This window comes from Danio aesculapii, chromosome 25, assembly GCF_903798145.1.
Source record: "Danio aesculapii chromosome 25, fDanAes4.1, whole genome shotgun sequence".
Taxonomy (NCBI): Eukaryota; Metazoa; Chordata; class Actinopteri; order Cypriniformes; family Danionidae; genus Danio; species Danio aesculapii.
Genome location: NC_079459.1, coordinates 28,099,791 through 28,124,194, shown reverse-complemented (window position 1 = coordinate 28,124,194; position 24,404 = coordinate 28,099,791). Strand labels below are relative to the sequence as shown.

At 41.0% G+C, this 24,404-nt stretch overlaps 2 protein-coding genes across 2 annotated transcripts; one reads left to right on the top strand and one right to left on the bottom strand.

Moving 5' to 3' along the window:
- Positions 1 to 9,041: 9,041 nt before the first annotated feature.
- Positions 9,042 to 14,214, top strand: rag1 (recombination activating 1). The gene is made up of 3 exons (XM_056451968.1): positions 9,042 to 9,360; positions 9,449 to 10,566; positions 11,409 to 14,214. Exons 1-3 carry the CDS (start codon positions 9,053 to 9,055, stop codon positions 13,154 to 13,156), a joined length of 3,174 nt encoding a protein of 1,057 aa, XP_056307943.1. The 5' UTR covers positions 9,042 to 9,052; the 3' UTR covers positions 13,157 to 14,214.
- A 1,272-nt stretch (positions 14,215 to 15,486) lies between these two features.
- On the bottom strand, positions 15,487 to 17,232 carry rag2 (recombination activating gene 2). The gene is given in 2 exon segments (XM_056452013.1): positions 15,487 to 16,745; positions 16,747 to 17,232. Coding segments are annotated over 2 exon segments (1,593 nt in total). The 3' UTR covers positions 15,487 to 15,638.
- Between the last annotated feature and the right edge of the window lie 7,172 nt (positions 17,233 to 24,404).

The following is a 24,404-nucleotide window of genomic DNA, read 5'->3' as shown; positions in this document are numbered from 1 at the left end:
ATCTATCTATCCATCCATCCATCCATCCATCCATCCATCCATGTCTGTCTGTCCGTCCGTCTGTCCGTCTGTCCGTCTGTCCATCCATCCACATTTGTCTGTCTATCCAACTGTCCATCCATCCATCCATCCATCCATCCATCCATCCATCCATCCATCCATCCATCCATCCATCTTTCTATCTATCTATCTATCTATCTATCTATCTATCTATCTATCTATCTATCTATCTATCTATCTATCTATCTATCTATCTATCTATCCATCCATCCATCCATCCATCCATCCATCCATATCTGTTTGTTTGTCGGCCTTTCTCAGTCCATCTTACTATATTTTTGGATCTAGCTGTCTGTCTGTCTGTCTGTCTGTCTAGTGAGAAAAGCCAGTATGACACTCACAGACTGGCACAATATTAGTTAATTAAATTCCAGTAGAGTGGCAGAAAAGGACCCGACAGAACCTGAAGGCAGCAAAAGCAACATCGGCACATGGATTTCTGCCAGTGGGGTGAGAACGAGGACCCTTCACACCAGACACAGACGGACGGCGAGCAGAAAAAAAGGAGGGATGGAAGGACAGTAATGAATAGTTTGTGTCCTGATAATTGCATTAATGATTATTAGGCAGAGCTCAGGGGAAGGTGATGAGAGAGGGAGAAAGAGAGAGTTTCTGTCAGCTAACTTTGACAAATGGTTGTGCACTAGGGGGTCCACTGCTTGGAATATTAATTTACAAAATAAACTTTAAGGAAGGAAAGAGGGGAAAAGAAAGGCCTGCGAAGATGAATAATTAGTTTAACCCTCTGGAACAGGCCTCCGTCCACTTGGAAAAACATCACAAATGAGTTTTCCGTGTTTTGCATATTTTAATTGTTAATGTGTTTACGTAATGCCGTCATTTGGGAGGGTACTTGATAGCTTTCCAGGCTACGAGCGTCTTATTCAAAGTTGAATTTTTAATAATGATGACTTAATTTCTGGAAACACTAGCATCAACAAAGCAAACTGTCTTGTAAATGTAATTGCTGTTTTAAAATATAGAAGTCTGATATCGGTGGCACAGTGACTCAGTGGATAGTACTGTCGCCTCACAGCATGGTCGTTGGTTCAAGTCCCTACTGGGTGGAGTGGAGTTTGATTATTCTTTCCGTGTAAGCGTGGGTTTCCTCCGGGTGGTCCGGTTTCCCCCACAGTCCAAAGACATGCGCTATAAGTGAATTGGGTGAACAAATTTGGCTGTATAGTGTGTGACTGTGTGGGTGAATGCGAGAGTATATGGGTGTTTTTGCCAGTACTGGGTTATAGTTGGCGTTATAGTTGGTGGTTCATTCTGCTGTGGTGACCCCTGATAAATAAGGGACTAAGCCGAAAGAAAATGAATGAATGAATGAAGTCTGATATCAATACCTGATGAATGGTTGCAGTTGCTCTGTTGGCACAGAAAGTATACTTTGAAATCTGCCATCTTGGATACTCCATTTTGGATGTACATTTCCCCAAAAACATGATCAGCAAAAAACCTTTTACCCCCAAGCTAACAGGGAATTTTCATAATTTCAGAATTAAAGTGTGTTCCAATTAACATTCACTATTCTACGCCTTTTTGTAGTATAAATAGTGTAAGTAGTGCATTCACTCTAAACATTCTTAGAGAATAAGTGCACTTTAAATACCCGGACAATGCACTTCTTCAACTGATATATAGAAGTGAGGAATGTTGGACACTTTATGCACTCAAGGGTTGCAGCTTTGCTTACGCAGAGGAAAGGGGAGGAGCTATTGGAGAAGTAGGTTGGATTATTTTATTTATTTTGGATTGTGCAAGCAAAATTCTCCTCCGTAAGTGATTATGTCACATCTTGATGGGGAATTCGGTTGTACTCATAAAAGGCACATTTTGGTCATTTATTTCACCAATTTGGCTACCGTATTGACTGGGAATTCTATTTAGGAAAAAAAGTTAATGTTCCATTTGGTGATGACACTAAACTCATACATTACGTAGTTGAGTGTATAAGTGCATAGTGAATAATTGCATAGTGTATAGTGTGTCAACTGGGAAGCAAAATTTGTTTTTTTTAAAGTAGATTCACCACCACACATAGATTTGGTAACAGCACCACCTAGTGGTCACGCGTTATAAACCCTTAACTAACCATCAATGAAGAATCTTACAAAATGGCTAATAAATGTTAATTGCAGGTTTATTGTGGTAAAATTTATATCATTTCATGGGTCATGCTGCAAACTTCTTGTCCGCCATATTGATTTTGTGAACACCACTTCGACCGCTACTTCAAATTTCACCAAATTTGACCTATTGTCAGACCATGCTGACTAAAAGGAACTCATATTCATCAGTGAAACACTTGTCATTTATGGCATTGACAAATGTGCTAGCAGCATGTCAAAGTGCATCTGAGGCTATATCTCTGAGGCTGATTTAAAGTGTTAGTAATAGAAAGTCAAATTTTAATGAAAAAGGAATTTTTTAAAATCCATTTCAACGTTTTTATCAAAATCAACAATGCTATATACTTACTCCCACGGCTGCTTATATCATAGTTAATATTTAGCCGCACCATGTTGGTGTTTCGTAACATCTAATTTTTACAAGGTGGGTTGTTAGCCCAATGCTCAACCCCCAACCTGGAGGACCAAAACATACACACGTACACTATGGACAATTTAGCTTACCCAATTCACCTGTACTGCATGTCTTTGGACTTGTGGGGGTAACCGGAGCACCCGGAGAAAACCCACATGAACACGGGAGAACATGCAAACTCCACACAAAATGCCAACTGACCCAGCCGGGGCTCGAACCAGCAACCTTCTTGCTGTGAGGCAACAGTGTTACCCACTGCGCCACCGTGCCGCCCATGCAATGTACTATATTATACTATATATTATTTGTAATTCACAATTCGAGTATCTGGTTATGTTCGCTCCCAAAAAACTGGAATCTGACAGTATTTGTTTATCTATGTTCTGTGACTTCATTTGCTTTCAAATGTCAAAAGTCAAAAGGTGTGCTAGCGTTACATTAGCCAATAAGTGCGTTACATGACAACGACTTCAAAACATCTTTCGAAAGTTTGGCAGCCAAACTAGATAACATTCAATCCATGGTGGCTGCTCATAATCTTCGCATTGATAACCTCGTCAGATTGTCCTACCTCCCATTCAAAAAGTAGGTAGCACATTTTGATTGTGCAATAATTTACCCATCAGATTTTTCTACCAGTATACATCTTAATGTGGATTAGTGTGATATGAAGCTGTAATATCGCCCTAACCTACCTAATCCCAACCTCAGAACCATTTAAATAGAGTGTTGGTAACATATTTTGACGGGTAGGTAGGATAAAATGTCAGGACACCGGCACTACAGAGATAAGTTAGCGGCTTGAACAACTTGATGCTACACGTTTGAGGCTCCAGAAGGACAACGAGTGGCTAAAATAACTCACAATTCCCATCCCTACTGAAAAAACAGCTTAAACCAGCCTAGGCTGGTTGGCTGGTTTTAGCTGGTCAACCAGGCTGGTTTTATAGGGGTTTTTGCCATTTCCAGACTGGTTTCCAGCCTGGTCTTAGCTGGTCAGGCGAGACACTGCTCGCTGCAGAGCCATTTGAGCTCCAGTGAGGGGGAGCTTGAGCTTGAGCTCCTCCTCCTGTAAGCTGTTTTAATGCGTATACCCACCCCACCCCTAACTCCAACCCCCAGTGACATCACTTGTAGAAGAAGTGCAAGGAAGGAGGAGCTGGAGCTCAAGCTCCCCCTTGCTGGAGCTCAGCTCTGCCCAAGTGGCTCTGCAGTGAGCACCACTTGGGTCAGGCTGTGAGATGACCAGCTAAAACCAGCTTTACCAGCCTAGCCAGGCTTGGAGCCCAGCCAAAACCAGCTATGTCCAGCTTAAACCAGGCTGCTCAAGCTGGTTTTAGCTGGTTTAAGCTGGTAGTTTTCCAGCCTGACCAGCTGAGACCAGACCAGACCAGACCAATTGGCCAAAACCCCTCTAAAACCAGGCTGGTCAACCAGCTAAAACCAGCCAACCAGCTTAGGCTGGTTTAAGCTGTTTTTTCTGTAGGGATATTGTCTGCAGAATGCTAATATTGAATGTTTTTTTTTATCTTTTACAAAAATAAACATAAAAAACAACCACTTTTCATAACTTAACAGGAATGTTGGGAAGTTGTTCTTAGAACATATATTTGATTAGCTGAATAAGTGCTAATTGGCTAACAGTATACATCCTAGCACTTCATTAGCAACATTAAAACTACGATACATAAATCTGTCCATTTCTGCCCCAAGAATCTTCCATCAAGGGCTAACTAGGCTAGGCTAACTAGACAAACAAGCTTGTTTTTTCTTTTCATACCATTTCGCACCAACATTACATTTTGCTAGCAGTGATGCTACTCACTCCCTAGCTCTGCATGGCATTATGGGACAGCCGTTCACTCTCTGAATGCAATGAGTCATCCGATCAAGACAAAAGTGACTGCTTGACATCATAAAAACGTCATATAAATGTCAGAGGATGATAAGTTCCTTAAACACGGATTAGTGACCTTTAAAAGACATGGCATGTCAATGATCTGCCTTCTCGCTCAAATAATGTGTTTTGACTGGTGTGCAGGTCGATATCGCCCTCTGCGCCAATGCCAACGTCTCTGACCCCACATGCCAGGTGTCCCATCAGATGGCGATAACAACACCTCAAAAACTCTTCCCCCAAAACTCATGGAGAATAACACCCTGCATAATGCCAGGTGGCTGTCGGCGGAAGACATTTTTCACATAAATCAAACTGCCATTGGGCTTATCAATAACAAGTCAATTAGCAGACGGAGAGAGGCACGCATCTCTAGGGGTCATTGCTTGTTTGTTAGATGGACATCTGCAGCTCTGTTTGCTTCGCTTTTGGCAACGGATATACATTTTTTCTCTGTTTTTCTCTCTCTTTCTTGAGGTTTATGAAGACTCTGAAAGACTCTACTGCGTTAGTATTAATTTTACTTACAAGCTGTAATGTTGCATGCTTATTCAACTTTTTTGTTAGAACTGAAACACAAAGCATGCTGTTTTACCGCTATTTAGAAAAGAGCAGCTTGAACATTTTTCAAAATATCAAGCATTTTTCAAAAAATGCTTTTCTTTCTTATTTTTTATTTATTTTTTGGTCAGGTTTCTAGTCCAAATATATAAAAATTCTTAAATCGAGAAGCATTTTCTAGACAAGCAAACATATCTTGTTTTAAGAAATAATATGCCAAAATTATTATTTTTTTCCTTAAAACAAGCAACATAATCTGCCAATGTGGTCAGCAAAAATAATCTTCTTTTTCCTTTTGACACAAAATTATTTTGCTTACCCCATTGGCAGATTAGGAAAAACTCACTTAATTTTGGCATATTATTTCTTTAAACAAGACCAGAATTTTTATATATTTTTTTGCAGAGTATGAAAGCCAATGGGTGTCAGCTACCAACATTTTTCAAAATATCTTCTTTTGTAAAAAAAGAAACTCAAATAGGTTATGAACAAGTGGAGCACGAGTAAATGATAAACTGTCACTTTAATTTTCATTCTTGATGATCTGTTGCTTTACATGCTGCAGTTCAAAACAAACTAGTCAATAAACATGAGCTCAAATAACCTCCATTACAATAAATCAAATGCAAGATGTCACCTTTGTTTTCCAGGCCCTTAAGGACTCTTTTTGAAAGATGAAGGAGCACTTGTAAAAACTGGTATTTTGAATGACCTTTCTAATTTTGCTCAGTTTATAGACTTGGCTATTATAATATGGCCGAAAGCAAAGTACGTTTTGCATAAAAATCACTTTCCATTCCGTCCCTTTATTACTCAAAATAATGAGGCTCTTTCTGATTCTTTCACCCATTGAGATATTAGATTTAAATACTTTATGTTTATGTGTCTGTACAGTCTTCAACATGATTGTCAACATAGGCTCATTCTGAAAACGTAGCCCTGTATACATTTCTGGAGATCGCGAATTATGTCTCCAGAGCTACGTATGGCTGCATTTAGTCTTTAAAACGAATGCTACGGGGCGGTATAACGCCATTCCTTTTCGTGCTTACCAGCTGACCGCTTACCTCCTTATGGATGCCTTTCCAGCTATTACCAGTTTGTCCAGTACTTGAAACACAGATTGGAGTTGATCGTGACAATGGGGTTTCAGTCTGGTGAAGAACGGTTCCAGAAAGCAGATAAGACAAAAACAGAAACCAAAAAATAAAATAAACAAGTAAATAACAGGGTGAGAATGTGGTAAAATCTGAGGGGGCAAGAGCAGTGGGGAGTTAGGACGATTCTAAGGGCCTACGCCATTTTGGTTCCCCCAGAGATACTATTAGTGGGCCCATCTCTCTCTTCCACCACCACCATCCACCCTCCGCTCTTCACTTTCATTCAAGACACCTACGAAATGTTGAAATAGGGCCCATAACAGCCAAATTTGAGATCTAAAAAAGCAAACACAGCGACCTCTGGTGGATTCGTGAAAACAAAAACTGCTAAAAAACGTACCTCCTGGGATGTATTTGGCACTCTCCAGAAATGTATATAGGGGTACATAATCAGAATGAGTCTGGGTTGATGATTGTTGTCGTCTATAGGAAGTCAAAACTTGCCTCAGCTCATCAGTGCCATTTTATACAGAGCACAAATGACAGCCATGTTGTGGAACGGCCTATTATTTATGTTGTTTTCTCTTTGTTTGGTTTGCAGAAGTTGTGGCTCTCAGATGAGACAAGCCACATAATGCTGCCGGGCACTCAGTGACTGTTTAATGACTAGTCTGTCAGATCTCGCACCAAGAAACCCAGACAGAACACCACCGCTGAAATGCACAGGACCAATTACAGCACTGTAACTCACCCTTGATTTATATATCAAGAAATAAATTCCTTTAATTCATATTTGCTTATGATGCCAACACCGTTCACAGTGAGACTACAACAGGGCCCACTTGTAGAGCTAATGCTCATTATAGTGACATCCCAGTTTCCCCTAGTATATGTAATTTGTCCGGAAAGTCAACGAAAAATAAACTCATCTCAGCAGGAATTGTGAAACGCAGTTGGCCTGTAGCCTATATTTGCTGAGCTTTTCCAACTTTTGAATACACCATAAGGGACATTTTAGTCAGACAGCCTTGTGTAGATGGTTGTCAGCACTCTTTTTAATGGATTCCTCTGATCTGATGCATTTTAGCGGCGTCTGTTTTTCTATATAGAGGGGGATCAAATAGCAGAGCTGCAGCATGTTCGCTTGGACCACCTGCTGGAGATGAGTTTCAGAGAGCGCCGGGGAAAACAGCATGGGGGATGCGTTAGTTTGTATCCATGTGCCTTGTGCTGACAAGTTTTTACGATATCGAATGTGCATGTGTGTTTCTGGGCATTAAAAATACATGGCTTATGTTGTGTGTTGTGCAAAAGTTGGGTCCAAGGTGGTGCACGTTAGAGTTTCCTTTGAAATATTTTCTAGACACAATATCCCAGACGTCTGATTAAATGTTCCTTTAGAACTGTCTTTATTTAGCATAATATAAAAACAATAGAAGGCATGGGATGTCCTCATTAGGTAGTGTGTTTTTGTGAGTGTTTGTGTGCCAATGTGGTTAGCATCAACCCCCACCCCCTTCCCGAGACCTCCTGTGTTTCTCAGGTGCTAAAATGTGGCAGTTAGGGACCCCACAGAGAGGTATAAATAGGTCTCTCTTCCTATGGAGAGGCGCAGTCTTTTATTGGAGTACCAAGCAACTGAGATCCAGCCAGGCACTCTTGGATAGAGAGCCTGAAAGACATCCGCACTCAAAAACGCACTAGGCCTCCCTTGTGCCCTCATGCGGAACGGCCCCAGGGGAGAATTCGCCAGCTGAGCCTCAAAAACAAGGTAGGACAACCCAGCTGACTGACAGACTGAATGCTCTCAGCTGTTTGTGTGTGTGTGCGTGTCTCAGAAGTTCACTTCAGAGCTGATAGCTGGAGAGACCCAGGGTGAAAACACTAGCTGAGAGTGATAAAAAGAAAAAGGGAGAGAGAGAGACGGAGAGAAAATGCCAGCATGTACTCACCATGGGAGTGTTATGGTAAGCGCTTGTTGATTTATTGATCAGGAAAGAGGACCATTTTATGTACCAGTGGATGGGACGAACGCAGAGCGTCACATTGTGATACAGATGTTTTGAGGGTGTTCAAGGGTGTGACAGCTAGCCTGAGTGATGTGACTTCTGAGATAGACTTTGTTTTTATTTACGTTTTTATGCAGATCTCTGTACTCAGGGAATGACATAGTGGAAATGCAGGATTCACAGGGAATGGTTGGCATTACAATTTCCCTTTTTCTGACTTCAGTCAGTGGCTGTGCATCATAAGACCTGCCTCTCTCTCTTTCTTTCTAGCAATCTGTTAAATGCCAGCAAGCTCCTCTATGGACTTAAACTCCTGTTACACCACAGCAAATGACCATTATAAGTGATTGACAGCCCTAGAGGTGTCCATTTAGCAAACTCTTGGTACCTGAGAAAGATGAGGGGGCAGAAAAATGAAACGAAAGATGAGGGATAGAAAAAAGGACATGGTGGGTCCCTGAGCGGGAGTGTTAGGGAGGAGAGAAATGAAGTTTTCAGCAGTGGATCGATTTTTGAATGCTTGTCTCATGCATTTTACAGAGGCGCTAAATGCCACTTATGGTATAATGCTGTACGCTGGGTCAGAGCAAAGCTCTCCCGCTTGGGCTGGGATTTCAGGGCCGTTTTTAACAAACTACGCCTGTAGACTTAAGTAAATCTATCTGATTGTGTCACAGCCTTGGAAACAACATTGTTTTGCTCATCTTTTGTGGATTTGTAAGCCTGAAACCCTCCTTTTCTATTACACCTAAGAATATTTCTTGGCAGCCAAACTAATCTCATAGTCTCATAAACTCTCAATTCATAAAAAATAAATCTTACTCATTCTCTCTTCTTTTTTCTCTTTTGAAAGCAGCAGAGAATAAGCTGACGCCATGGAGAAAGGGAGGTGGAGTTCTGAAGATGCTCCCAGAGCCTCCATGCCTGACGAACTGTCTCATCCTAAGTTTTCGGAATGGAAGTTTAAGCTCTTTCGGGTCAGGTCCATGGAGAAGGCCCCTGTGCAAAATGAAACACCGGTGGAGAAGGAAAACCAGCCTGAGCTGGCAATGGAGAAGACAAGCTCTCAAGGCAGTGTTATGAAGCTCTGTTTTGGAGGGAAGAGCAAAGAAAATGTGGAGAGTGCTCGAGGGAGAGTGGACCTTAAGCTACAGGAGATAGATACACACATGAATCTTCTCAAGTGAGTAAAATAAAAAATTTGTTGTATACATGTATAATGTTAAATCATTCTTAATGTTTATCAAGCATTTTGCTTGTGTCCTATGTAGAAACATGTGCCGCCTTTGTGGCATTGCAATACAGAAGGCTAAAGGTCCATCACATGAAGTTCAGGGAGTTTTGGAGGAGTCAAGCAGATGTGCCTTACGCAGGATGGGCTGCAAGCTGGTGACCTGGCCGGAGGTGATCTTGAAGGTCTTCAAGGTGGATGTGACAACCGACATGGAGACGGTTCATCCGTCTTTGTTTTGTCACAGGTGCTGGACTGCTACCATAAGGGGAGGGGGTTTCTGTTCCTTCACCAATACCCGAATCCCAGACTGGAAGCCCCACACCTCTCAATGCAACCTTTGCTTCCCTAAAAAGAGTTCTTTTCAGCGAGTAGGAAGGAAGCGGACTAAACCACTTAAAAATGCACACATCCTTCCTAAGCGATTCAGGCGGGACTCATCAGAATCCTCAAGAGTGTGGAGACAGACCACAGAGAATCCAGATGGCAAAGAATGGTTAAAACTATCAGTTCAGAGAGGACAGTGGGTAAAGAGTATCACACAGTGCCAGAGAGACCATCTGAGCACTAAGCTCATTCCCACTGAAGTCCCAGCAGACATGATACGTGCAGTTACTTGCCAAGTGTGTGATCACCTGCTTTCTGACCCCGTCCAGTCACCATGTCGACACCTGTTCTGTCGGCTATGCATTATAAGGTACAGTCATGCTTTGGGCCCGAACTGTCCCACCTGTAACCAACACCTGAACCCATCCCACCTGACCAAGCCAGCCAAGTTCTTTCTTGCAACCCTCAGCTCTCTTCCCCTGCTCTGCCCCAGTGAAGAATGTAGTGACTGGGTCCGATTGGACGCCTTCAGGGAACACTGCCTCACCCATTACCGTGAAAAAGAGTCCCAGGAAGAACAAACCCCTTTAGAGCAGAACCTTGATGGTTACTTACCAGTCAACAAAGGTGGGCGTCCTCGACAGCACCTGTTGTCACTGACCCGTCGGGCTCAAAAACACAGACTACGAGACTTAAAGAACCAGGTGAAGACATTTGCCGAAAAGGAAGAAGGAGGGGATGTGAAGTCTGTGTGTTTGACGCTCTTCCTTCTGGCATTGAGAGCTGGGAATGAACACAAACAAGCAGATGAACTGGAAGCAATGATGCAAGGTACTGCCAAGAAACATGTCACCCACAATATGTGACTGTCAATGCAGTTGTTGTCAGACAAATACAACTAGAATGAACAGATAATGCATTATTGACTTTCTTACGTAAGATGGGGAGCCACCAATAATAAGAATATAGAACATTTTTATAACCTTATACTTGGCATTGCTATTTGTTTTCTGGAATGAACTAGCCTAATTGTCCATGCCTGACTGCAGATAATTGTATTCATTTTTCAAAGGACAACAGCTTTACATGCAATTTTACATAATTATCTTCACATCTACTACCTGCAGAATGAATTGAACACATCCACAAGGTTATCTACACAACAAAAATTAATGACTTTTTTCTTATGCGTCAGTTTAAATAGAACAATAACCACTTACCGAATGTGTATGTGTGTGTGTACACGTGTGAGACGCAAAACACAATAACAATTCTTGTAAAGAGCCTGTTAGGATGAAAACAACATCAGTAGCCCTTGTATCTGCAAATGACATAGATACTGTCTTTGCGCCCCAGGGGAACAGGGCCCAGCTGGTGCCTGTTTTCATCATCAGCCAATAGATCAGTATTTCCAGCCCAGCTGAGTCACCTCTCCCTAACTTAAGCATTTATAATCTAGCTAATCTATAACAATTATGACATATCCATGCTGAAATTACAACCAGAATTTCAGATATGCTAGTGCTTATTTGCTTGTGTTCTGAAGTAAGGTTATTAGATACAAGATCACACATGATAACAGTATTAGTTATATTGACTTTATTCTGTACAAAACACATCTGATTCCATCTCACACAGTTCTTTTCTCTCTCTCTCTCTGTGTTCTCTTCCAGGCAGAGGATTTGGTCTGCATCCTGCAGTGTGTTTGGCTATAAGGGTCAACACCTTCCTCAGTTGCAGTCAGTATCACAAGATGTACCGCACTGTGAAAGCCACTAGTGGCCGCCAGATATTCCAGCCCCTGCACACTCTGCGTAATGCAGAGAAAGAGCTTCTCCCTGGGTTCCACCAATTTGAGTGGCAGCCTGCTTTGAAGAACGTTTCCACCTCCTGGGATGTGGGCATTATTGATGGCCTCTCTGGTTGGACAGTCTCTGTTGATGATGTCCCAGCAGACACCATCTCCAGACGATTCCGTTATGATGTGGCATTGGTTTCTGCATTAAAAGACCTAGAGGAGGACATAATGGAAGGACTGAGAGAGAGGGCGCTGGATGACAGCATGTGCACTTCTGGCTTTACCGTGGTGATCAAAGAATCATGTGATGGTATGGGAGACGTCAGCGAGAAGCATGGATCTGGTCCCGCAGTTCCTGAGAAGGCAGTAAGGTTTTCCTTCACAATTATGTCCATCTCTATTCGACTTGAAGGTGAGGATGATGGCATCACCATCTTCCAGGAACAAAAGCCCAACTCTGAACTCTCCTGTAGACCTCTGTGTCTCATGTTTGTGGACGAGTCTGACCACGAGACCCTGACAGCCATCTTGGGACCTGTGGTAGCAGAACGGAAAGCTATGATGGAAAGTCGGCTCATCATTTCTATTGGTGGTCTGCTACGCTCTTTTAGGTTCTTCTTCCGGGGCACAGGCTATGATGAGAAGATGGTCCGTGAAATGGAAGGCCTGGAAGCATCGGGCTCTACTTATATATGCACACTTTGTGACTCAACACGTGCTGAAGCCTCTCAAAACATGGTGCTGCATTCCATCACACGCAGCCATGATGAAAATCTCGAGCGCTATGAGATCTGGAGGAAAAATCCCTTCTCTGAGTCCGCCGACGAACTGCGCGACCGAGTCAAAGGTGTTTCTGCTAAGCCTTTCATGGAGACCCAGCCTACTCTGGATGCCCTGCACTGTGACATCGGCAATGCGACTGAATTCTACAAAATCTTTCAGGATGAGATTGGAGAAGTCTACCAGAAGGCCAATCCGAGTCGAGAGGAACGCCGTCGTTGGCGGTCAACCCTGGACAAGCAGCTAAGAAACAAAATGAAACTCAAGCCTGTGATGAGGATGAATGGAAACTACGCTCGTCGGCTGATGACACGTGAAGCTGTGGAGGCTGTCTGTGAGCTGGTTCCTTCTGAGGAACGGCGTGAGGCTCTGTTGAAACTGATGGACCTCTACTTGCAGATGAAGCCTGTATGGCGGTCAACTTGTCCCTCCAGAGACTGCCCCGACCAACTCTGTCAATACAGCTACAACTCTCAGCAATTTGCTGACCTTCTATCCTCCATGTTTAAGTATCGATATGATGGAAAAATCACCAACTACCTCCACAAGACTTTGGCCCATGTTCCTGAGATCGTTGAAAGAGACGGATCTATCGGAGCATGGGCTAGTGAAGGGAATGAATCTGGGAACAAGCTCTTCAGGCGTTTTCGAAAGATGAATGCAAGGCAGTCCAAAACATTTGAGCTTGAAGATATATTGAAACACCACTGGCTGTACACTTCCAAGTATCTTCAGAAGTTCATGGAGGCTCACAAGAATTCGGTAAAAGCAATGCAAGCCACATTCAACCCTGAAGAGACTCCAGAAGAACCTGATAACAGTCTTGATGTTCCAGATTTTTGAGTTTATCTTTGATTGACTTTCTTTAATGGACCCTTTTTCTTGCTAATGAAAATATTGTTAAGTAATTGATTTCATTTCTTGAGATGAGATGTAATATCACATCTAATGACTTTATTATTCACCTCATTATTTTTTGACGCTAGTGCATAAACGTGAGCTAAATTGTTTTATGGCGGAGATAAAATTGTATGGGCAGAGTTTTTTTTCCCCCCAGCTTTTACAGGCAAATTGACTTGATTTTATCACTTGCTGCTTGTGAAATATGAGGGATTTTATTGTATTGCCAGGTTGTGACACCTTCACGAATTCGCGCAGAAGGGTTATTTATGAAAACGTACAAGGGAGTTGTAAGTCACTGAAATTATATTAAAGGAGCCCCACGTTTATGATGGCTATATTAATATTTCACACAGGACAGAGACAAAGTGAAATTAGGAAACGCTAAATTTGCAGGAGGTTTAGAGGAAAGGGGGTTATTTTAGCAATGCATTATTTTGATGGTGCTCAAATGGTCAACAAATGACTGAACGCAAATAGACACTATGCAACAGCATTTGCACATTTATGTACATCACCCCATAATCTACCTCAGTCTTACAGGTCCCATAGGACATCTGCACATATGTGCTGTTCACACAAACAAAGATTTAAATATGTTTTAAGAAATGGCCTTGTCTTTTACACAATAACACCTGCTGACTATTGTCAGAATTTCTTTCTTGTGGTGTTAAAGTGAAGAGATATGTGCTCTATTCACATCAAACTTGTACCTCAATTTATTATTTAATACATTGTTAATTGTGCTCTATTAAACAAATGTATTTCTTTGTGAATTGGTTTTGCTGATTTCTTTATCTTGATTTTAATGTTTTCCTTATGTATTCCTTTGTTCCAAGTAACATTACATTACTTGGTTGGGATTTTTGTTTAAAATAAATTCATTAGTGTGGTTAAAACCTGTTTTAATTGCTTGATGTACTTTTTAATTCCAAATAAACACTGCTCTTAATTATAAACATAATTGTTTTATAGACTTGCACAAAAGCACTGATAAAGTTCCTGACCCATTGTTATGACTTTCTTTCATTGTGCAAGAACATTACAGTGTAAGTGATTGTTGCAATTAATAAACTTGTGGATTCATACTTTGTTGTCTTAATTATTTAATTTAATTGCTTTGTAATCAGTTTTAATGTAGTATTGCTCCATTTGGTAAATAATAATAACAATAACAAAATGAAATAGAGCCACACTGAAAATGGCCATAAATTAACTGTAATATAGACCATTTCAATGTTGTGATGTCATTGGCCCATGAAAATATCCTGCTTGTTATCAAACTTTAATAACTGTAACAAGAGGCAATTCAAACATAACTTAATGTTAAAACAGCTATCATAACATTATTTATGAATATGTGGCTCTTTTGGATTTAATGGAAATTAAAAATGTACAACAGGAAATATGTTGAGACCATTGTTTTTGCTTACATCCCTCAAAGTGGTCTATATATTCATCATAAGCATGAAACAGAAGGTTTAATGACAGTATATTTTAATGATTTCTCTTTATTCAAGCAGAAAATACATGCCCCCCCTCCACACACACACACAGGGACAACAAATCATCTTCTCAGAAATAATACACAAGCATTGAAAAAGCATTAAAAATGCATAGCCTATTACTACAGCAATAATTAACAACACATGTCTAATGTTTCTATATGAAAAATAAACATCCAATTTTCTGTTAGTATGAATCACCATTAAAATGTAAAAAATTAACAACATTATAAACAAAGCTGATGTCATGATGAACACAGGGTTCCCACTATTTCATGGAAACCAGATTCAAGCACATTCAATGACTTTTTAAAGCACCATTAATTTTCAAATTAAGCACCTTTGTTATTCATACCCCAGCATATGTAGTCAAGGACCTTTGTTTGCTTTTAAGCACCCTCCTCGAATCTAAACACTCGGGCATTATCAGTGCTTATCAGCTGATAGATATGGGCCAGTAGAGGCCTTCTGCGCCTACTAGTAGGCTATGAAGGCTGTTATCATCTATCCACATGGTTAATCAGTTATACTTATAGAGAAGACTCCAGATCCAGATCTGTTTTTACATTACTGTTATGGTTGGGTTTAGCGTTGGGGTCAAGTCAGGGTAAACGGTAATTGAGCACAATTAATAGGAAATGTAATAACTTCTTATTAGTTAACTTCTGGCCACAGCCGTATGTGATCTATAGTTGATTAACTATGTGGATGGATGATAACAGCCTTCTGAGCCTACCAGTAGGCGCAGAAGGCCCCTACTGACCCATATCTATCAGCTGATAACCACTGATAATGCCCATGAAGTCGAGTGATAACATTCGAATCGGCTGTACTTTTCAGGCCTTGAATCCATATGTCTGAAATTCTAACACCTTCAAGTATTTTCAAGTAGAACCCTGTGAACAGAACAGAAAAACAAATCAGTCAAAAAGTCTTCGCAGAAAGGTCTTCTTAGCTGGGGTCATCTTCAGTGAGACCGGAGCCTTGCGATGGGTCATCTTCATTGGGACTCTCTTCACTGGTAACATCTGCTTCGGAGGAGTCATCTCCTGTTTGGGCAGGCCACCATGATCCAAGCAGAAGTACTTGCTGTTATCTTGGGAGAGTTGGAGCAGAAGGCCTTCAGGGAGCTCCATGCATTGGGCATGGACCCAATGTCCACCTTCCCCCCTGGAGCAGAAGATCATGGCAGGTCGGGTGAGCTCAGTAGAATAGTAGGGCTCCCAGATATTGGGGTCCACCTGGCAGGATAGGCAGCACTTGATCCAGTAGCCTGTCTGAGATTCATCCTCCTCATCCTCCTCATTATAGGTATCACCCTCTACATCGCTGCTATACTCCAGCTCGTGAGGCTCTCGGCCAAAGTACAACTCCTCAGAGTCTTCCAAAGGTGCAGAGTCCTCGAAATCAGTCGACTCCTGGCTGCATCCCTGTGCCGTAGCTTCTCCATCTTGTTCCTTCTGGAAGCTCACTTGGTAGAAATGGTAGGCTTCTGGCGGGGTTGGGTTTCCTTCTGAAGGAATTGCAACTAAAGCAGTTGCTTTTCCCAAGCTGCCACCAAACCAAGTACGGCTGTGGCTGATCTCGCTGGTCCACTGTGGAGGTTCGCGGGGCTCTATATGGACTCCTACGTCATCCAGGCCAACGTAGGTGCACTCCATGCGCTTTTGAGTCTCAGATTGGTATCCGCCGAAAATTATGTACTCGTGATAGCCAATGGGAGAGGCTATGGCACTGGTAATGGTGAGACCTTCGTGAAGAATAGTGCAGGTAAGGACCGGGCTTCCAAGAAGAAGCTCCACATGGAGACGGATCAAACGAGATGGTCGGCAATCGGAGCTGAGGATGTGACCACCTAGGAAGTAGACACAATCCTGTCTAGCTAGGGCTACATGAAATGACTGGCCATCTGTTAGCTCGGGGAGGGTGTGAGCCGTACAGCAGCCAAACTCTAGGTCAATAAGATAGACTTGAGGCGGACAGTCTACTACACTGTTCCAGTTCTGCGTCGTCCTTTCGGTGGGGGGGCATATAAGACCTGCCACCAAACAGAACGCAGGCGGTTTTCCCTCGGCTATTTATCACGCTGAGGGTATGGCCATATCGAGCGCTAGGGACATCTCCAACTAGCTCTTTTTCTTCACAGCGCAATGTGACTTTACGATTGCAGCCTCTGCTGTCTACGCTCAACATGTAGAGACTGGAGGACAGCTCGTTGTTGGGTGTTCGGCCGCCATGAATGAGGTAACATTCAGGTTTGCTGTCTTGAGACTCGAAGTGAGCTATAGCAGGACATCGGAGGGGAGGAAGATAACTGGAGTTGTTGGAAAATGAAATGGCACGCAGTTTAAGTTCTCCTTTTTTAATACGTATACCAAATATCCCAGTTGGACATGAGCGTTTTGGCCAGCCTTTTTGTCCAAAGAGGTAAACATCACCCTCCAAGTCTAGTAAGGAGAAACCTGGTTGCACAAGGCTGCCACAATTCACCGCAGTTAAAGGCTGTAAGGACATGTTTTTTTTTGCAGGTAGCTGTGTAAAATATAAAAATAAAAAAACAAAACATTAGTTTATAGTCATTTAGTAGTACAATGTCAATTTTATTTTGTCAAAAAAAAAATCCTCGTATAAAAATCAACCATGGCTTTACCACAAATAAAACTTAAACTTAAAGATAACTTGCTACACTAACCATAGTTTAACCAAAGTATTTGAAGTATATCTGTGGTGTACAAATGGTAATCATTCTACAAAAGAATACTAGTGAATATAGTGAATATAAGAATATAAGCGCTATACAAATAAAGGTACTAGTGCTTCAAATTAGCATAACAGTAAGTGAAGTGTGCAGTTTTGGTTTATTTTTTACTCAAGGTAAGAAAACAAAATCGCGGAACCATATCTCCCTTTTGCTGTTTCCCCGAAAACATAGAAACATTCCCACAGGAAATTGTAGTTTTCCCAACTCTAGTTTCCTATTGAAACGTGCATTAAGCATACAATATAAGGACTACAATACCCAGCATTCAGTGCGAGAGCGGCGTCTGCGTTTAAACGGTAGGCTATGTCTGAGGTACTTTTCTTCGTGCTCCGAACGCTTGTATTCTCTTATTTTCTTCTATATTTTACTAGCGTTTCTACATTTTTATGTTTTAAATTCGCCTGAAGGTAATCAAATATGCAAGAGACGCATTATTAAACAAATAAGCAAGAACTAACTGTCAACACGAGTAACTCAGCACTATATTAACACAGTATATGTAGGCTACGTTACGTATTGTAGCGTATATTTTAACATATATAATTTTACATTATGCAAATCGTATTTCATGATAAGTTCCTCTTACTCTATATGTCAGAAAAAAATAACGTACGTTTCCAAATATGACATATCTAGTCTTACAATAGTCTTCCTAGTAATGTACTTCTTACCTCTTGGTCAGTGTACTCCGAAATCTGAAAGCTGCTTTGGTGCTGGTAATTTTTATTTGAGATATTAAAGCGAATGGTTTAGTGACAGAGCCAGAGGCTGAGTGTTTGTGAAGGCTGACTGGCTCATCTTGAGGTTTACTGTCTGTAACTGCTGCTCACAACAGGTGTTTGAGCACAATCACACGAGTTTGAATGAAAACAAGCACAAACTCACTGCATCATTGGCTGTTTATTAATATGGAGTTTTTGTTTTGTGCTACTGATCAGCAATACTCATAGATATTAGATCTGCTATGCAGTTTTAGTCATTATGAATGTTTCCAGATTCTTCCAAATGGCCAACACTGTCTAAAACTTATAAGAAAATCACACATGTATGCATATGTATTTGTGTGTATACGTATATATTTCCAAAGTAATACTTTTGTGTAGTAGCCTATAGGATTATATACAAAAAATTATCCAAATTCATAATAATCTAAACATCTTTAACAGTGTGTTAATATTTTCTGAAGCATCATGTGACATTAAAATCCAGACTGAATACAATTCAGCTTTGCCATTAAAGAAATAACATTGTAAAATAAATTGAAAATATAATATAGCTATTTAAAATGGAAATAATATATCCCGATATTGCTGTTTCGACTGTAATTAAAATTTTAAAAATGCATTCTTGATGACATAAAGGGCTTTTTTAAAAATATTGGTGTAAATATGTTTTTTTTTTTATTTGAATTTTTTTAATTTGAATCTAGATATCCTTGATAATATTCACTCGCCGGCCACTGTATTATGTACACCTTACTAGTACTGGGTTGGACCTTCTTTTGCCTTAGCATAGATTCCCTTCCTTTTGCATAGATTCAACAAGTTACTGGAAATATTCCTCAGAGATTTTGGTCCATATTGACATGATAGCATCACACAGTTGCTGCAGATTTGTCGGCTGCACATCCATGATGCAAATCTCCTGTTCCACCACATCCCAAAGGCACTCTATTGGATTGAGGTTTGGTGACTGTGGAGGTCATTTGTATGCAGTGAACTCATTGTCATGTTCAAGAAACCACTCTGAGATGATTCGTGCTTTATGACATGGCGCGTTATCCTGCTGGAAGTAGCCATCAGAAGATGGGTATACTGTGGTCATAAAGGGATGGACATGGTCAGCAACAATACTCAGGTAGGCTGAGACTCAGATCGTCTTGACCATGTCTACATGCCTAAATGCATTGAGTTGCTTTCATGTAATTGGCTGATAAGAAATTTACATTAATGAGCAGTTGGACAGGCATACCTAATAAAGTGGCCGGTGAGTGTATTTTCAGAAAAGTATTCTTTGCAAATTCTAAATTGTGAAATCATATTAGCAGCCAATGACTATCAAAGTACAACACTGTTTACAGGCGATTAAGTAGAGCTAATGCTGTTTTGAAGTCATATTTACTTGCGATTTGAGACCAAATATTCAAAGTAGCGTAATAAACAATATAGAGAGCATGTCAGGGTGGCGCAGTGGGTAGCACGATTGCCTCAGAGCAAGAAGACTGCTGGTTCGAGCCCCGGCTGGGCCAGTTGACATTTCTGTGTGGAGTTGGCATGTTCTCCACATGTTCACGTGGGTTTCCTCCGGGTGCTTCGCATTCCCCCACATTCCAAAGACATGCGCTATTGGTGAATTGAATAAGCTAAATTGGCCATAGGCAGATTTTTAACATCAACAGAGAGTCGGGACCTCAGTTTAACATCTCATGTGAAAGACGATGCTCACTGAGCGGTATACAGTCCCCATCACTACACACTGACCACAGGTTAAGCGCCCCTTTCACTTACACCACATCTGGCAGCAACTTAGCTTTCCCATGTGGTCTCCCATTCAGGTTCTGACGGGTGCAACTCTGCTTACCTTCAGTGGGATTTGAAGAGAGCTAGCTGCCGGCTAAGAGGCTAGCTAAAACTATAATCATAAATATACATTTAAGACAGATTAGTTTTACAAAGCATATTAGTTAAAACAAAATTTAACTGTAATTATCTTTTAATTAGCTGTGATTGTATCACATTTCACAGATTGTTCCCATTTGTTTGTCGTTTGTATTTAGCACAGATGCAATCGCAACAGATTTTTCAGCTCTTTTCCTTTACGACCTGCATTCAACACCAAAATCACACTCTTGGTAATGCATCTGTGACAGTCTGGATGTAATGTGCTGTTAAAATAGTCTCCTCTGTGTGCATCTGAGTGGTCTGTGGCATCGGGTTCGGTGAGGAGCAGAATGATTCACTCTCATTACACCAAATATCGAATGCGTGAGTCACACATCACATTTTGGCAGGAGGGGAAGCTCGGATTTGTAAAAATACTCCTTATTTCCCGCAGGCTTATATTTGCATTAACTGTTTCTGCTTGGCGGCTCTTTAAAGGAACGAGAGAAATTAGGCGACTGTTGTTGAAAGAACGAGAGAAAGAGAGAGAGAAGAAGGGAACAGCTGTGCCTGCCTCATTAGCATAATGTTTTTGTGATTCGGGGGGCTCGTGCAGTTGTGTGTTTGTTTTGAAGGCCGAGAGATGTGTGTGTGTGTGTGTGTGTGTGTGTGTGTGTGTGTGTGTGTGTGTGTGTGTGTGTGTGTGCGAGAGAGCACAAAACAAAGACCCGTAACCACGAGTGCCTGAAGAACAGTGAAAAACACAAACAGCGGAGCACCTGTGTCTGAAGAGCAGGGCCATGAAGAGGAGGCTCAGCGAATCCCCTGAGGCGCAACGCAAAATAAAGGATTCCTCCGGTGTCTCAGAGCGCTTTATTCTCCTGCTCAAGCGCACTTACATGCCGGTGTTCACACTTACACTCGCCGCAGAACAAACCTGTTGAGTTCTGGAGTGGATTTGCATACGGCGTTGGCAAACGAACGTTGCCGTTTTCCAGCTCTGTCATTAAAAGAGACAGACGATAGGAAACTGAGAGTGAAATGCAAGGCACAACACAACAGATCTACAATGTTTGCATTGTAATGATAAAGATATGCTGTTTTACCTTAGGATTTAGTTTGTACAAGTATTATTTATGCAACAGACAATAGGGCTGTGCGATACTGGGAAAAGTACGCTATATTGTTGTTGAGTATTGCGATAATGATATTTCTCACTATATTAGGGTTGGGCATCGTACGATGTCTAATGTGAAACATCGGAATGGACTATGGCATCATCGTCATAGACAGCAGTGAATTAATTATTAATGAATAATTAATTAATTCATTACGAATTAATTATTTGTAGCTTACAGTTTCAACTACCTGACCCGCATGGTCATTGTTTTACCCAAAACCAAATCATAAATAAATAAAGATAAAATACACACAAATTACCACATGTCGATCACTATTCCCGCGGGACATGAATAGGCAGAGGGATCTGTGTCATTATAATAGCGTCGACAAACTTGGTTGGTAAAAAAGGTGCACAATCAACCAACAGTATCTGAGGTTTTCGTTAAAATTCTTAAATACAAGCGTGAAAGTGAAAGATTGAAGGAGTGTACTGATGCTGTGACTCGTTACCTGATAGATTCAAAAGACTGAAGAGTCTTTAGATAGAGGCAAGATGAATTAAATATCAACAGAAAGGGCTTTGATTGGCCCTACCGCTGTGGTTTTAAGGAGTTAAAGTGTTGTACATACTTGCGCTCACCTCCCTCGCCACAGTAAGCTACGGCGACATAGCGCATATGAGATAAATGACGTCAGTACATAATAACCGGTTGTGATTATTACTGAACCGATACTGATTTGTCTGCGTCTGCATCGCAGTGCACCGAAGAAACAATTAATTTTGACACCCCTATTACATTGCATGCAAGTCAACGCAAATGTGAGTGCAGGCAGATTACTGTCCTGCATTTTGTTGCCTTGTACTTGTACATGTGTGATGACAATAAATTGAATCTAATCTAATGTGTAATATGCAACACATTTTTTGTAAACATGCAGAATTTGCCATAATCGTGTCTGGTGTGAACACAGCAGTGTTGGCCAATTAGAAAGGAGCAAACTGCATGCACATTGCATGACGTCATAATGCAAAAACCGGATGTAGTGTCCACATGGCCACACTTTACTTGGAGTTTCAGAAAATATTCACCCTGGCAGGAGTTTTCAGAAAGTTTCGGTTTCAGGCCATGTCCACACGGTCTCTGGAGTTTTTCCTTCTTTCGTTCAGGAAAAAAAAATCTCTATCCACATGAAAATGCCAAAACGCACTGTGATGCATGATAAGGGCACCCCAAACCAACAGGCGGCGATAATGACACGTTAATGATGGGTACACACCAAGTGGAATTAAGTATTTTCACAAGTAAATTGCATACAAGTCAATGCAAACATGAGAACAGAGGTGGAATACTGTCCAACAGTTGAACAATGCTGAATATGCGATACATTTGTTGTGAATGTGCAAAATTTACGTCTTCCGTGTTTGGTGTGAACCCACCCATATTGGCCAATCAGAAAGGAGAAAACTGCGCATGCTGACATCAGGAGGCAAAAACATGACCACACTGTGCACACAATTTTGGAAAATCTTCACCCTGGCCAAAGATTTCAGGAAGTTTCAGTTTCATTCACCCGATACTCTGTTTTCGTGTAGACAAACAGCGAAACAAAGTAGAAAAAGTTTGTGGTTTTAAAAAAATACCTGTGTTTGCGTGGACAGGGCCTCTGTCACCTGATACTGCGTTTCCATGAGGACAAACAGCCAAACCATGTAGAAAAACTACAGGTTTGAAAATACCTGTGTTCAGGTGGACAGGGCCTTAGACTTTTAAACACTGTGAATGCCTGAAAACCTGAGCAGAAATTCACATTATTGTTGTCGTTGTTTTCCTAATATGCTCTGAGGCACTGGGTTTACCTTCGGGTAGGTCTAGCCAATCGCATAACCAGATCCACCTGATTGGACAAATTTAAATAAACAACCTATGTCTGCACAAAGTATAATGTAATTTATCACGATATCACATATACTTTTATCACAGTAACAATAATTGTTCAGTGTATTGGGCAGCCCTACACACTAAAGCAGAAGTATGGTTTGCAAATATTCAGGTTTTGTCATCGTGATACATTTTCCCCATTCCAAGTTACGTGTGTCTGCGAACATCTAGAAATATAATCTTGCACCAAAATTGCTGATTTGAATCTTGCTTGGAGCGGGTCAAGGAGAACTAGAGGTTTTACAGTGGTGTCTTGACTTGGATGGGACTGAAGTTTTGAGATGGTAAGTGTAATGTAGGCTAGCTGGTAAGAGCTGTGGGAGGTTAGCCTTTCTGTCCTAGTTTCAAGAAGCAGACTAGCAACAGATGTTATGGACATATACAATGTTTGTTAGTGTTAATTTCCCGCTGAGTGTTTGATTATGTGTTGGTCAGAGACAGTGTTGGGCAGTAGCTACTTATACTTTACAGTTACAGTACAGTATACAGTAGCTACAGATACTTTACTACATTTCTCCGTAGCGTGTCGGTAGTGTTGCTACTTTAAAAATCAAATAGCTTTTCTGTAGCGAAGCTATTTTATTAGTGAAGTAGCGTCCACACAAGCTACTGTACATTTACCGATCGCAGATCAATAAGTGACGGCACCGACATTTAGAGAGCTGTGAGGCCAGTGTGTATAAAATAAATCCATATGATGGCGGGAATGAAGATTTCTTCTTGTTTTTCGGTGGTCAAATACAAACTTTTTGGTGCGTTACTGCCACCTCTCAACACAAGAAATTAGCTTGATAGAAAGATGACTGAGGTAAAGCAGGAGTCCTTGTGATTAAATATATGTACATGTTTACTGTAGTAAAGGCTAAATTATACTATGGTAATTACTATTAGTTCATGATGGTTATTCAGGATACTACATTATGTAGTGTAATTCATTATTGAAGAGTTGTTTCTGTTTAGTACAGCATATTATTTGCAGTAAATAATGCTGAACAATTCTGCCTCATATGTTTCATTGATAGTTTTATCGATCACTAACATATGATTGACTTGGATTTAAGTTGCTTCGATTTAAAAATGAAAATTGCAAAAATAGCTTAGATATAGTTAAGCTACTTTTGCCAAGTAGCTTTTACCTTAGCTTGCTACATTTCCCAGAGGGTAGCTTTTAGTGTTATTAAGCTACATTTTAAGTAGCGTAGCTAATAGCTTAGCTCACTACTTTTTTCAAGTAGCTTGCCCAACACTGGTCAGGAAACGTCT